We start from the raw sequence: 16,652 nt of genomic DNA on the forward strand, positions 1-16,652 counted from the left end.
CCTCTTCCCCCAGTGCTTTGACCCAGGTGAGCTGGTGCTGTGTCCCATCTCCTCTTGTAGAGACATGTTTCCTTTTGGAATTCAAATAATTTGGTTGGATAACAACCTCAGCTTTCTGATGGACTCAAGAAAAGTTATGATTTTATAGTTTATTTGACTTTATATTATTGTTAGAATGGAAGCAATGTTCCTTCCAGCTTTTTACATCTTAGCCAGAGGCAGAAATCTCCCTCTGGTCTGGCTCCAGCTACATAATCTAAAGGTTAATGAATTAATATGTAGCTACAGTGAACTAGGAAAATGAACTAGCACTTACTAGCTTTCTGCTGCTAATGCCCTAATTTAATTTTTTTAATTAAATAATCAAAATTATTTAAAGAAGTTAAATAATGTTTTAAAGGGCAGACATTGTAGATAATCAGATTTCTAATCTGCACATTCAGTAAAACCATATAATTTGCAGCCTATTCAAAGAACAGGAAAATATTTTTTTAGCATCAGCCACTAAGTAAAAGAGACAGAGAAGAGGTACAATCCCATATGAACTTATCTATCAGTTGAAAACATTGGTAGAACAGAGAAATTTAATCATAATGAGACATAAAGATAGAGTATTCCCCCACTGTCACCTACTTTCTTTTTTTTTTATTGTGAGATTGATTATATTTACTATTTTTCTTAATATTCCAAGGAATTCTTTCAAATTTTAGAGTGCTTTCTCCTTGTTTTCAATGAGTTTGTATAACAACTGCTTTTAAGGGTAATAGGTAACAATTAAATCAACTAAAATGTAAATGAATATGATCTTAAAATACAAAGAGAGAGTACATTGACAAAGACAATTTTATTTCAAGGACGGTCAGTCAACAACCCATCTCAACTGGTGTCAATACAAGTTTAGTTTAATTTTCAATACGTTATAGATGCTGTATAAATGGTATCAAATTGTAAAGTATCATATAGATGGTTGTTTATGTTCACTGAGTTGTGTTTAGGCAAGAAAAATACCCCAAGAAGTTTTATAAACCATTTTAACATTGTAGACAGAAATAAAATAGTTTTATCCACTAATGCTTAGTTCAACAGAAAATTAAATTAAATTAACTGGAACATTCTATTCCCAGAGAAATTCAGTCAATAGTGGTTTTATAATAACAAGAATGTCTTAGAAATATTTATAAGAATTTCTTCTGAGAAAGTCACAGAATTTTCGTCAATGTAACTGAAGTTAGTCCTTCAAGGTCCCTATGAAGTAGAGAAATGTTTTATCATTACTACTTGACAAATAAAGGGTATAAACAGTTAAGTATCATCACAAAACACTTTGGTAGAAAACTAAACACATCTTCTGTTGGTTCATAGACATTTTCATTCAGGTTAATTTATAAATGTATGAAATAAATAATCTATGTCATTTTTATAACCTTTTAAAAAGTCCCAAGAATACACGATGTATTTATACTTCCACTGCTGGAGATTACCTAATATTTAAAGATAATAAGCAATCAATAACAGAACCATTGTATAAAAAGCACTAGTGTATAATCATGCATGCTTATCACGGATTAATAATCTTCTTTTAATAAACTTCATCTTAGAAAAGTACAGCAAATACCCAGTCCTTGTCTTTCTTCTTTCAAGTGCATCATTAATTTTAGTCTCGAATATAATATGCTTTTATGAACAAACACTTGATTTTTTTGTCCATGAGATTGTCTTTCTCTCTTTTAATCTATTCTAAATTCTTTACAAAATACTAAACTGATGTCTTTGTGTGTGGGTTTTTTTTTTTTTTAAACAGAATGGAACACAAGATCTTTTGCAGAGCTACAGTGCTTATTCAGAAGTAGTACTGAGATGAGAATTAATCATTTTTAATGTTTTACCAAAGCTTTTTTCTTATTGGGAACTGCATAATGTTATGCAGTACTAATACCTATTTTTACTCTCCACCTTCTTTCAACAAAGGACAGGGTGATGAGTTTTGTTTTGTTTTACATTAAGAGAAAACATTTCTTTCTGTGTTTCCTCTCCCTACAGCCTACTCCTTGTCAGTTTATGTATATTTTGTGCTTTCTAATAAATAATTCCAAGATTCATTGCAATATCATTGTGCCTGAAGCAAGGGGTTTCTATTCCACATGTTGAACTCTGGGGGATGCTGGTGGAGAAAGAAACAAAATTATAAATGCTTAATATTAAAAAAAATGTGTTTCCAGGATCTACTCTCTAACACAGAAACCCTTAGACCTAGAAAGAAACATGTTTTACTCTTTTCTGAAACGCTTCTAGTGATAGGTGTCTCACTACCAGTTTCATTTATAGACAGATTTGAAGAATTTAGTCAATATCTGACCCCCTAAAAGTACCCAGTGTAAGTCCTATGGACCTATATAGACCAATTCTAATTCTCTTTTCTCATGAGCATCTTTTAAGAACACTGCTCATGACCTATAGTGAATATGTTGTTTTTCTCTACTCACATCCCTTCTTCAAGCTCTCTTTGATTCCTTAACTCCTTGTAGTCTTGGTGAGACTATCTTTGTGGCCTGTGGGTGGGGTGATCAGAAGTATATACTGTGTCTCTTGTACAGAGACAATTCTAGGTGTGGCACATGTACAAAACAGACACTTCTTGGTTTTCTTCATTAACCAAGATCTCCCTTTTTTGCTTAAAATAATCTGAGTGGTATTTCTGTTCCTTCATTACCCATGAATGGCTTTTTAATGTACTTTGTTTGTATCACACTCTTCCTTTTCTTTTCCCTCAGTGTCTAGCCTATTCTAGACTATTTACCATATGAGTGTTCTTCCTTTCAAAGTGGTGCATTTTTTTCAATATTTTCATAAAATGAATTTCCCGTAAATGGGCAAAACGGTGCTCTCTGACCATGCAGAATAGTGTGTACCAACATTCTCCTTGTTCTGAAAGTTATCTTTCTCCTAATACAACCTGCATGGGCATTGCTTTGCTGGCACTCCATCACTTAGTTTGTTTCCATTGAGTTTGTGATCAAGTGAATGTTTGGGAAGTCCTCACCAACCATCAGAGGGAGGAATGAGAGTGAATTTAGGGTATTAGATAAAACTTTTTGATGTCTTCCTGTGGAGTTTCCTCCAGGCATAGGTCACTACTCCTCTCATAACAACTTGCTCTCGGCAGCCCTTCTCCAGGTTTCTGTAGCTTGTCCCCACTTTCAGTCTAGGCTTGCTAACAACTTCACTGCTGCGAACCTAGTTTCCTTTGAGGTTCTTCTGTACTTAGTCTGTACTTTTGTTTAATGTTATTGTCAGTAAACTTTCTTAAATTTATCCTATTTTGAATGTGTTATTTATTTCCTATCTCAAGTATGTTGAACAAGTTAAGAACAAATATGAATCCTTTACCTGATTGGTAGATATCTCTCTTTAGGATAACATTGATCCCTCTCTCTAAAGATTAAAAAAATAATAATATATTGAATCTTAAGCCAAATACTTTACTAAAGAGGCATAGATACCTTCTGACTCAGTAGAGACAAGTTGGGTTTTAAAATCAGATAATTTGGTTAAAATTCTGATTTTCCTATTTTGTTTGTGACTTGAATCTGTGAATCTCAGTATTCTTGTTTTGTTCCTCAGAGATTGCAGTATATCATTCTAAAGGTGGCTGTAAGAAGTAATTGGGATAAATATTTAAGGAGACTTACAGAGAAAGTGGAGTTTAGTAGATCTTGCATCATTTTATTCCTCTTTTATTTCCATATATTTTACAACAGATCGGGTACATGGCACATGCTGGACACCAAATGAGAGGAGAATCTGCATTTGTTTGTTAGTTTTGAGATTACATGGAACAACCTGTAGTTTAAGAAACTTCCAGAGTTTAATGTATTAAGTCTCGCACACTTGGAAAATTCTCTGAACTGGAGTTGTGGAGTCCTAGATTCTACTCTTTTATCTTGTATTATTTATGTGATTATCTTTATTTATGAAAAGAAATATATCAAATAGGAAGTTTTGTTTCTTTCAAATAGACAATTTTGATGATATTTTTGTTACTGAGTCCAAGCTCATACTGCTTGCTGCATGATAGGCCAATAAATCAAGAGACAAGGAATTGTCTCTTGACATTCCTTTTTGGGGCAAGGAATAGCAATTTTATTCAGAAAGCCAGCAGACCAAGAAGATTGTGGACTGAAGTCCCAAAGAACCATTTTCCCTGAGTTAGAATTCAGGTTTCTTTTACACTAAAGGGGAGGGAGTAAAGTCCTGGTTCTGGTCAGACTCTGGAGGGGAAATGTTAATTTCTTCCTTTCTGCAGGCATTCACAGATGAGACTTGTCAAGCTATTTCCTGTGAGCTAAACAAAGGTATCTTAGCTTAACACCCATTAAATGGGTGGCAGACTTCCCAGAGATGGGCCATTATGCATAATTTAAGGTTATTGTCAACATCACTTAAAACCCACTTTTCCATTCAAAAAGGAAACGCTCTAGACTGTCTTGTTAGAAAGTTTTTAACTTATTTTAAGAGATATGTCTTTGTTTGTGTGTGTGTGTGTTTGTGTGTGTGTGTGTGTGTGTTTGTGCACATTAAGAGAAAACTTTTTAGATAACATCTTTATGTTTTGGATATGTTTCAGAACAGTGAACATAACAATGACAAAGAACCATCCCATTTGCTAGGTCCCTTGATTAACAAGCTATAGAGAATGAGTTTTGAAAAAATCACTTGTAATTCCACCATCCATAAGTAGGATTTTATTTTTTTTTTAATATTTTCCTTCTGAAGGTATTCTATTCATGTGGATAGCGTTTTTTACAGAGTTGAGAATTACAGAGTCAAGGGGTGTAAATGTATTTAAATCTCTAAATTTTTATTGCTAAATTCTATATTCCTAAATCGTGCTAGTAAAATTATATATATTTATATTTCAAACACAATATAAGGAGTGCTGCTCTCACACTATGCCCACTCATATTGTTGAATCACTCTCTAATTGCAAGCTCCTTTAAAAGTACAAATTCAAAATCCTTGGGGGATGGGCAAACTACTTGAAGACAGGTACCCTATTTTGTACTGAAATACCTTTTTTTTTTAATAGTGCTTACCCAGTTAACCTTAATCCAGACCTCACCATCTAAATTTAGTCCCTCATATAACTTGAGAATCAACACTGAGAGCTAACATTATTTAGCCTTAAAGTGACCAGTGTACTGGGGAGAGGAGACAATGTCTAATACAGATTTCTTTTTTTTTCTTTTTTTTTTCCTTTATTTTGACAGCTAAAGGAGACTACTGCATATTTAAAGGCAGATAAAGAAGAGGCAATTGGAGATGTTTGTACATGTCAAGTGAGTCAATCCTAGCTGGAAGCCCTTTGGTCTCAGGATTATTTGTGACAGAGAAAGAAGAAAATCTTGCCCCTAGGACATTATTTCAAATTTATTCAAAAGTTCATGCAAAAGTAGTCACCCACAGATGGTTTCTCTGTAGCTTGCCTGAATTTAACAAATCGTCTCAGGCCTGGTCTTAGCCATGGATAATGCCCACTTCACAAATCCCTGCTTGTCAGTCTTCAGGTAGTGAAGAGGAATAGCATGCAGCTGAGGGAATCTAAACTCTTCTTCAACCCTTGGAGGAGGCCTCTTTCCAGGGCAACATTCGTGTACATCTGCCTCGTGGCAAGGTAAGTTCTCTTCTTTATGGGAGATCAACACAAAAGGATTCAAAACACTTGCCTGGGTATTTTTAAGACCACATTTTACTGACACTTTAAAATGTAACTTTTATGCTTTTGACCTTTAACCATGCTTTAAAAAATTGTCTGTTTTAAATCTTACAATTCTTTAAGACCAACTTCAGGTCATCAGGTCCATGAATACCCCAACCCACAGTGAACTCCTTCTTGGTGTTTATTTTCTCCATTGTCATGTATTACCTCTTATTGCTTTGTGGTTTTGCTGCTGCTGCTGTTGTGGTGGTGGTTGTAAGCATGCCTTCAACTTTAAGAAAATTATAATTATATTGAGGTTAGGGCTGGATATTTTATTTCTGTTTATCTCCTTCAGTGCATTGAAAAAAGTGGGTTCCATCATTTTGTACTGAGTACTTGCTAACTATTCTCAAAATGTGGACTATACTAATTATTTAGCTCCTTGGAACAGTAATTTAACATGATTAGATGGAATGTTTATGGTCTGGCTTGGGAGTGATATTTCCTTCCATTAATTCTTATATGTAAACTATTTTAAATGGAAATAGTTTTCATTGGAGAAAAAGGAACAGGAAACCACATTGGATCTTGCTGCTAGTCATCACAGACTTTAATTTTTGTGATTCCAGGCAGAGAAACTAAGTTTAATAAGTAAACCAGAAGTTAACATTATACAGTAAAAAACACACTTTCAACCTTTAAAAGAGGAATATTTATTAGAGAGAGCCAATTATGTGAATTGTTGGGGAAAAACTGCTCAAACATTTAACAAAGGGAGAAAATTTGCAGTCTTTGGAATATTTATTAACATGTCTATAAAATACTTTATAAGTAGGGTATCCATACATACCAGTGTGCTCAGGATAGTCCTGGTTTGTGCCTAATATCCTGAGAAATTTGAATATCATTTTCTACCCCTTTTCATATCTATTATGCCACATATGAGATCATAAACTTTATGACCAATGCACAAATTGATGTCTTAAAGTTCTTTCTTTCAAAGCATAGAAAACCACATGAGCCAACTCAAAACAAAGGAGTATGCCAAGATTAAATAGTTATATAATTTGTTAGTTTTGAAACACATATCATATAGTGGACTGTTTAAAATATATTGCCAACATTATCAAAGTAAAAGTAAAATGTATATATATATTTCTTATCAGGTTCTGGACTAGTTCACTGTGTTTAGACTTTCAAAATAGTATTTCAGTATTTCTGTTATTTGCACTTTGTTCATGTGAAGCAGATTACAGTGTAGTATATTGTGAAGACTTTTTAAAAGAATGTTGAATTCTTTCCTTGAATTGAAAACAGTTCTTTAGAGGGAACATTTTGATCTGATTAAAGCTATTCAAATTGAGAAGAAATAAATGACTTCATGGCAGAATGATGGGGCATGTGCAGAGTGACCTGAAGTCTCAAGAGGTGATAAACGTGTGTATTTTTAACAGTGTTATTAACAAGCAGGTGGCTTTTGTGTTCAAGAGCATGGTTTTAAAAAGGTGTATCAAAATCCATCACATATTCTCAAAAGCATGCCCATTTAAGAAATTCAATCTCATGATGCAAGCTCATGTCAATTTTAGTTTTCAGATTCCAAAGATGTTAGAAGAATAATCAATCCTTCAACCTGCAAATTCTAGTTGAAGTAGGTATCAGTCTTTGGTATAAACAAAAACCATCACAAGTAGCAGAATGTTCTGGAACAATTCATTCCTTTAAAGAGCAATTTGTTCCTTTTTCTTCATTGAAGAGAAAGTGTTTGATGGTTAATTCCTAAATTGTCTTAAAATGTTTATCAAAAAATTTGAAAATAGTAAAATTACACATGAAAAAAGAAGCATATATTGTGAGTCCTAGGTTGTAATTAGGACATATCCCAGAAGTGAGCAGGAGAAAGTTAGAGTTGCTCTTTTTGTTATTCATGACTGTTGTCTCTTGTCAATATATTTATGGCCCAGATAGCCTGGAGATAGAAAGAATTACATAGGAAGAGATAAATCTAAGAGATGAAAATTGAGGGAATGAGAAGGTGGAGACTCGAGTGAACTGTCAATTATGAGAGATCAAACAAACACAATATCCATGTGACAAAATGTCAATCACTTTTATGGTCCTAGAGGATGAGCCCTACTATTAGCAATACCTTGACTCAGCTCTTACAACCATGTCCATTGGCTGAAACCTCATTATCACTCTTTATTTGTTATACATTCCAGGCACCCAATACTTTGGACAATTTGAAAATAAAAGCACAAAATTGGTCTTGAAAGTGATTTTTTTTTTTTTTTATGGAGGAAGAGACAGAGAGAGAAACATAAGAAACCAAACAGCCAAAAGCAATAGGTGGTCCTTGCTTGGGACCTCACTGAACTAATCAGGGATTAAAAAAACAAAACAAAATCAAACAAACAAACAAAAAAACTTTGAGATCATTGGGGAAATTTGAAAATGAAGTATGAATTATATTAAGGAATTGCCTTAATTTGGTCTTGCTTGGTAATGGCATTGAAATTATGTAAAGTCTGGATTTCTTAGAAATGAATACCAAAGTATACATTGACAAAATTGAATGGTGTTTGAGATTTGTTTTAAAATATTTTAGGAGAAAAAGGGGAACGTATGAAACACCATTTAAAAATATTGATAATTGTTGAAGATTAATAACGAGGTTTGCATAATTAAGATTGAAGAACCAATATTGTACTTCAAGTTACTTAACAAGTTGAAATGAAAATGTATATGATTGATGAGAGACTCAGAAGTAGGCAAGTTGCTCCTGAGGAAGAGTGAGGTGAGAGGACTTGTGTTACTATATTTCAGAACTTACTGTAAAGCAATATTAACTCACTCCTTGAAAAAGTATTTGTTGAATACCTATTATTTCCTAGGTTCCCTTACATAGCAGAGGCAGTATAGTATTGGTACAGAGATAGGCAAGAAGATAAACTGAAAAGAATATTGAAGCCAGTGGCAGATCCCTGCATATATTGATACTTAATATACAACTGATTGGAAAAGGAATCAAATAATGCTGGTACAATTGATCTTCCACAAGAAAATAAGATTTGATCCCTACATCAACTGCATACATTCATACACACAGAAAACAACAGATTGGCTTGTTGGCAGATTAGAGACAGATGTGAAAAGCAAATATTAACGTTTTAGAAGAAAATATAGGCACATATATTTGATCTGAAATCAGAGATACATTTCTTAGAACAGGTACAAGAAGTGCAAAGCATGAAAGAAAATGTTTATGAATTTGAGTAGGTAAAAAGTAAGAACTCCTGTTCTTCAAAATATACTGGAAAGACACGCATACACACAGATATAATAAAGAAAGGATAAGTTTTTAAAATCTATAACTGCTACAAATCAGTCAGAAATAAACTAAACCTAAAATGGGTAAAAAGGCAGAAAAGAGCATTGTACTGAAGAGGAAGGATAAAGTGTGAACAATTGTAGAGCAAGGTTGATCAACATCTTATACTGCTGGTGGGAGTGTAACTTGGCATAATCACTTTGAAAAAAAAACATTTGTGTATTATCTTGTAAATTTGGGAATGTGCATAGTCTATGACTCAAAAATTTCACTAAGTATATTTCCTATCAAAACTCATGTTCACAATGTACCGGGAGTGTTTTGATGACCTATTGCTATGTAACAAAGTACCCATAGACTCAGTGGTTTAAAACCACATTCACTTTATTATGAACTTAATACTTTGGGTTGAAAATCAGTAAGGCCTTATTTTAGTGATTCTTCTGCTCCAAATGCCATCAATGAGGTCACTCCGTGGTGTCCCACTGGCCTGACAACTTGTCTGGAGTTTTCATGAAAGCTTGATGTCTTGATAGGGACAGTTAGAGGCTGGCCTTGGATGGATGGGCTCCTCTGATTCTCTACAAGTAGGTCTTAGAGCCTCTCCACTAGGTCTCTTCATTAAAATAGTCAGGCTACCTTCTGACTGTATATAGACTGCACTGCAGCTCAGCTCTATACAATACGAGGCTGAAACTATAAATCCGCTTTAGAGCTAGATCTGAAACTGACAAGGTATCATTTTCTCCACATTTCATTGGTTAAAGTATCACAGGCTAACCCAGATTCAAGAAGGGAGGAAATAGTCCACACTGTTTCATGGAAATAGTGTCAAACTATTCACAGCCACATTTAAGTCACAGAGTATCCATAGCAGCATTGTTCATAACAATAATATAATAATTTAAATGTTCATCTATAGGAGGAAAATTGTAGTTCATATAGCGAAACACTGTGTAACTGTAAAATCTCAATGGAGGGACAGTTCCCTGCTGTCAAATAGATGAGTATTAGGAATTTTGAATAGAAAAAAATCAAGTCAAGAAATATTATAGAGTGTGTTACATTGTTATATAACTATATCTACAAATCTCATAAGCAAATAAATCTAATAGATATATGGGTAGTTTTATATATATATATATATATATATATATATATATATATATATATATATATATATATATATATAGGAATTTCAAACAATATTTGGGAAAAAAGTTGTCTCGGAAGGAGACACTAGCGTAGGACAGAGGAGGAAGACTCAGAACCACGAGATTTGTGTAAACTTGTAGCTCTTAAAATTATTATTATGCTCATATATGTTAAATAGATTATTTAGCACATGAGTGCTGCATTTAAAAAATATGTTTTGTATTCCTGGAACTGGAAAACACCCTCAGGCCCATCTTGCCTTTAGAATTGATTTATTATTCTGTTGTTCCTAGGAATTTCCTTTAACTTCTTACAAGCAGTTATGCATTTAAAAAAAAAAACTATATATATATATATATATATATATATATATATATATATATATATATATATATATTTGTTTGTTTAATATATGTGTTACAGGTATTTTATAGCAGGAGTGTTTTCCAGAATTACCACTTGACTATACTCCTAAAGACAGATATTTGTTCTAGCCCCTTCTCTGTGTGCTTGTGTGTGTGTGTGTGTGTGTGTGTGTGTGTCCTTTCCCTGAGCTTATATATGCTGTGTATGGACCTCCTGGATCTGTGGCTGTCAACTGACAGAGGAGTCTTTCCACTAGGAGGGTTTTGAAAATATGTGGAGAAGTTTTACGTTGTTATAAGGACAGTCATTCCAAGCCACTGAACATCAGTGATAAATGTACAGCAATTAACAAAGAATCGTTCATCCAAAAAGTAAATATTGAAAAGCACTCCCCTAGATTGATGATATGTCTCTTACTTAACCTTTCTCTTATTTACTTTCCTTCCCGACCTCCTTTTCCCTGGGAAATTTTCTCTACTTTTTTTTTTCTATTTTATCTATTGATTCCACTTTTTATAGCAATTATATTTTTAATTTCTAAGAGTTTTTACTTTGATCATCCCTTTTGTGACTTTCTGTCCCTGTTATATGTCAGTAGTAATTTCTCCCCTGTCTTCATTTTAGTACTTACATTATCTTAAGTTTATTCTGTTTACTGAACTATCTCTGGGTAATTTTGATTAATCATTCTGTGTCTGTATCTTGGTCTTTCACTTTCATACTCTTTATGTCCCTGGCAATCTTTTGTTGAGGTTTCATTTTTTTTTCTTTTGCTCATGTCTGGATAGATATTATTGTATAAGTAATTTTTCTGCCAACTTCCTCCTTAAATGGGAACTCTGGCTGGCTGCTCAGATATACTTATTATACAGGACTTGGCCAACTAATTAGTGGGTTTTCATTTTTGAAAAATAAATCCAAAGAGCAAATCCAAGTGTGCACCATCCTAAAACTAAAAGAGGAAATTGTTTATCCATGGTACTCATACCCACTATAAACATCCCCCAATTTGTTGGTTTACTTTCTTTGGAAGAGATTACTCTCTTTCCTTTGAATTTCTAGCTACCTTCATGAGGGTAGGAAGTCAAGTCTGACATGTGTTTTTTTCATTATACAAATTCACCAGGCTAAGAAGGCAAGTTGGGCTGAATGGCAGCCCATCAAGACTTGAAAATCCTCAAAAAGTTACCTCTGGGTCAGCAGTTACCATGGAAGGAAGTGACCTGGGAATGGTGAAAGTTTCTTACACAGTCCATCAATTAATCTTCATGATTTTAGATATATATAAATATTTTCAATCTTCTTGATAGTTGAGATGTTATGTCAAAGAAGGGTGGCTGCCATCTGCAATGAGGTTTTCTCCTCTATTACTTGAAGCTTTAACCATCTCTGCTTAAGCTTCTTATGAGCTCTCATTATCCACTACTACAATGTTTTTTAAATCTTTTAAAAATGGATGATGCTCCCTCCTTTTCCTCTTGTCTTCTGTATTCGTGCTACACATGCCTGGGTGATGAATGTATGTGTGTAGTTAATTATCATGTACAATGTATTTTATGTATACATTTTCAGAATTACAACCATGAGAATATTGGAGCCAGAGTAATAGGATACAAAATTGGTGAGTCACAATCCGTATTGTTTTGAATTACCTATACAAAATTTATGTTAGCTTTGAATTATTCCAATCAAAAGAGAAAGGGGCACACAATCTGTTTATTTTGTTTTCTTAGAGTATATATTAAAAATAGAAGAATGAACATCTAGAAGATAAAATATTTCAGCAGAGTGCTTCCTTGGGATGTTGGGAGCCCTGTAATGTCTCTTGGAATTCAAAAAGCTCTTACATAAAATATTTGGATGACTTTAAGAGTAAATGTAAATAAATGAAAAGCATAAGGATTAAATTTTCTTTGACTTACACATGAAAGTTTTGAGGGAAAAGATTTTTGGCACATAGTCTCTGGACCCAGCAAAACAGGAACTACGGTAAAAATTTACCAAAGTAGTTCACAAAACTCACAAAATTCATAAGAAAACGTTTTCCTAATAAAAAGATAGATAATTAACATTATTATAATAATGTTAAATCTTTATAACTTAGTTGTTTGCTTGGGAATAGAGCATCTTACAAGTTGAATTTTATTAGGTCAGCCTTATATTTACTTAGTATACTTAAATAGAGACACACATTTTGCTTCTAAAATTGTGAACTGTCATCTAAAATCAGATAACAGATAGGTAACAATGATAGTTAATATTTCTATGCATACACACACACACAAAGGGAGGATCAGAGTTTTGTTTAAAAGTTTTCCCATTGCTCAAAACTCTTCCTTGGTATGGTACTACCCATGTGTATATATGTTTATAACAAGTTTATGCTCCTGATAGGACAATCATACAAACAGTAACATGTTGTTTACAGATCCTGATGCTCTAAGGACAATATCAGTGTTATGATTGTTCAGAATTTGAAAAGGCACGAAGGATTTAATATCAAACATGAACTTCATTGTAATTAAATAGATGGACTTAATTTAAAGCCAAGTGTATTTCAATTCCCTTACCTCCTAATACAAAATAGAAGAGGCAGAAGGATACTATCACATAAGAACAATTTCAACCAGAATAGTCTTAACTGGAAGGTTAATGATTGTAAATAAGATTCAGTTTAAACAACCAAATGGAACTGAATGTTCTGCCAGAAGCAGCAAAAATATATCTCAAGGTAATAAACTATACTATCTTCAGGACTGTATCCAGGGAAATAATCATCTTAATTCTCTCAGCAGATGATATTTATATTACAGTAAGGGATTTTTTTTCCATGAAGTTTATAATCTGCAACTGATAATGAACCAGGTTTATTTTGTGCCAGGTACATCCAGGAAATTTGCTTATTTTTTGTTGTTCTTATTGTTTTATGAGGGTAGCATTGGAGAAAGAAATTGGAAAACAGACACTTAGGACCAAACACACTAAGTCCAGTTCACTTCAAGAGAGCAGAATGGATTCAGAATCTTCTTCAAAATGAAGAATCTATTCTTGTAATTATTGCTAACCTCCCAAAACAAGGGCTATTAATTTGCGTGAAAAGACCAATTGTAGATTTTAGATTGGATACACATCACAGAGCAGTGATGACTAAATGCTGCTCACATTAGAATTACTTGAGAAACTTTAAAAAAACATAGAATCCTGAAGACCAACCCAGACATCATGAATCAGAATCTCTTGTGTTGGATGCTACTGCATCGTAAGACATAGAAAGGAAGAACTTCTCCCGTGACTTCTCTGCAGGATCTTCTCTGATAACTGAAGGTGGTTGGGATAGGCGTGGCACCAAGAAGCCTCCTATCATATCACCAGGGGTGCTTGCCTGTTCATCATTTTCCTGTCCTGACTTAACTTAACCTGATGCCACTCCACGGTCACTATGCTTGTAAAGGGCAGTGCATGAGTGTGGAAACTTTCACAGAGAATGAAACGAAAGAACTAATATATACAGAGAATGCATTACATGCTAGATACTTATTGCATTTTATACATCCTATAACTAAAACCTCTCACCACTCCCATGGGGAGTGTACTACCATTATTGAATAGATTATACTGATTAGGGTACCAGTGGAGAAAAGAATGGGACATTGCAACCAGATCACAAGGCATGCAAGTGACAGAACTGGAATTCAGATTCAGTTCCAGTCCTTTTATTTTTTTTTTTTATTTTTTTTTTTCAGGAGGGTATAGAAATGTACCATTTTATTAAAAAGATTCTCACAAAAATGAAAATAGTATCTCAAAAAGGAAACTAAGACTACCAATCTTCATCTGCAGAATTGTGGGGAGGACAGAGGGCAGGCAGTGTGAGTTTCTTGGCTCACTGGGGGCCAGTGGGAAGGTATGAGAACAGAATCAATCTAAAAATGGCTGATGACAAGAGCCCGAGAACAACAGGGAGTCCCTGAAGACCCAGCCACCCCTTCTAAAATGCTCAATGAGGGCACCTTTTCAAAGCAGGCACTTCAAGATTTTGTCCTATGGCTGTTTTAAGTGTATCCCTTCCACCCAGACCTGGCATCCGTTATGGTTCAAAATTAAGAGTTCGGGAGGGATGGGTGGCGAGGCAGCTACTAGAAAAGCTCACCTAACACGTGTGCCCTGAGCTCAGGGCCCTGGTTCCTGTCTAGTCCCTGGGGATATTTATATTTAATATATTTTTATATAAATACACAGAGAAATAGAAAATATAAAATCTGAGGGATTGTGGGATAAAGGTGGGGAACTTGGCAAGAAGCCAGAACTGGAGAGGTCTGTTCAGGCCAACTTGACCTCCTCCTTGACCCCTTTGGCTTCTTGCTTCTCCTCCTTGGTTTTCTCCTCTTCTGTGACTTCTTTCTTCTCTTCTGGGTCTTTCTCTTTCTCATCTTCTGTTTTGACTCTCTTGGCTTTTTTGAAGTTGGAAGAGTTCTTGCGACCGCCTTCTCCCTCCTCGTCAGAGTCGGAGAACTCTTCCTCACAGGCAATTCGTTTGTCCGAGGAACAGATTGAAATGCGCTTGTCAGGGTCTTCTTCATCCTCATCGCCACTCTCCTCTGGAATGGCATCCTCAGGAATGGCCTGCATTTGGACCCCAGGCGCATGGGGCAGCATTCTCAGGTTCTCAAACAGTCGCTGTTTGATCTTTTCCAGGTACTCATTAGTGTTCTGGTTAGTCATATTGGAAGGACTGATGTGAAGTTTGAAATCTGGTCCAAAGTACTCGAAGTAGTCGTTGTATGGAAGCTCATTAGGGATCTCCGTGTCCAGAGCCACAGCTGTTTCGTATGTCCAGCACCGGGCGACATTACGAATGGTGTAGCCACCTCCTCCCAGCATCAGCATAGGCAGGTTGAAGCTCTTCACAAATTCCACACACTTGGCGTGCCCTTTGATGGTCAAATTGAAGCAACCTAACCGATCACCAGACAAGGAGTCAGAGCCACACTGTAAGACGACTGCACTGGGCTGGAACATCTCCATTACTTTGGACATGACTGGCTTGAAAATGGCCTCATAGGACTCGTCATCAATCCCATCTCGGAGCGGGTAGTTGACAGCATAATACTTGCCTTTGCCAGCCCCAATATCCCGTAGGTCCCCAGTTCCTGGGAAGTACTCTCCATATTTATGAAAGGACACAGTCATGACTCGGTCTGTGGTATAGAAGGCCTCTTCCACGCCATCGCCGTGGTGAATATCAATGTCAATATACAGCACCCTCTGGTGATACTTTAGCAGTTCCAGGATGGCCAAGACGATATCATTGACGTAACAGAAGCCAGATGCCTCGGACTTCTTTGCATGGTGTAGGCCCCCAGCCCAATTCACAGCGATGTCCGTCTGCTGCTTATTAAGTTTCACGGCACTTGCCACAGAGCCACCAGTAGATAGCTGACAGAACTCAAAGAGGCCATCAAATACCGGACAGTCCTCACCAACGTTAAATCTCTGCATCTGCTTGCTGTATTCAGACATGTTATCTGGGCGGATGGAGCGCAAGAATTTAATGTAGTCATCACTGTGGTACTTGGTCATCTCCTCAGCATTGGCTTTGTGAGGGCGATAGATTTCCATCTTTCGGTAGAGACCATAGTTAAGGAGCAAATTGTGGGTCATGCGGATTCGGTGAGGCTTCATTGGGTGGCCTTGTCCGTAATAGTAATTTCCAACATCCCCGTCGTAGTAGTAACACACTTTCCTCCTGGTGCCCTGAGTCTGCGCCATCTTGCTCGCCTCCCGTCCCTCCCGTCAGTCTGTCCGTCCACCCTCCCGCCCCCAGTCCTTTTAAAAATAACATGAGAGATATAATTCTTTTATCCTTTATTCCTTGGAATATGAAGACGCTGGTAAAATATAATGGAACCTCTTTTCTTCATCATAGGTGTGTGGGGAGACAGGTATGTCTCTTCTGACAAATCTAGAAATCTAAAAATTGTGACAACCAGCTTGAGAGATTATCTTGATACCACAGACTACCTAATTTCTCTCTTACATTGTTTAACTTTTAGGAAATGTATAATCAATATTTCAAATGTCTGATTTCATTATTATGAATTT

The 16,652-nt window shown here is 35.4% G+C and overlaps 1 protein-coding gene across 1 annotated transcript; it reads right to left on the reverse strand.

Moving 5' to 3' along the window:
• Nucleotides 1-14,300: 14,300 nt before the first annotated feature.
• LOC309806297 (histone deacetylase 1) lies at nt 14,301-16,363 on the reverse strand. Its single transcript, XM_082625059.1, has one exon. The coding sequence runs from the start codon at nt 16,317-16,319 to the stop codon at nt 14,871-14,873; it is 1,449 nt and encodes a 482-aa protein (XP_082481185.1). The 5' UTR covers nt 16,320-16,363; the 3' UTR covers nt 14,301-14,870.
• Nucleotides 16,364-16,652: the final 289 nt, after the last annotated feature.

The sequence above is a fragment of the Mesoplodon mirus genome, assembly GCF_964341445.2.
Source record: "Mesoplodon mirus genome assembly, chromosome: 6".
NCBI lineage: Eukaryota > Metazoa > Chordata > Mammalia > Artiodactyla > Ziphiidae > Mesoplodon > Mesoplodon mirus.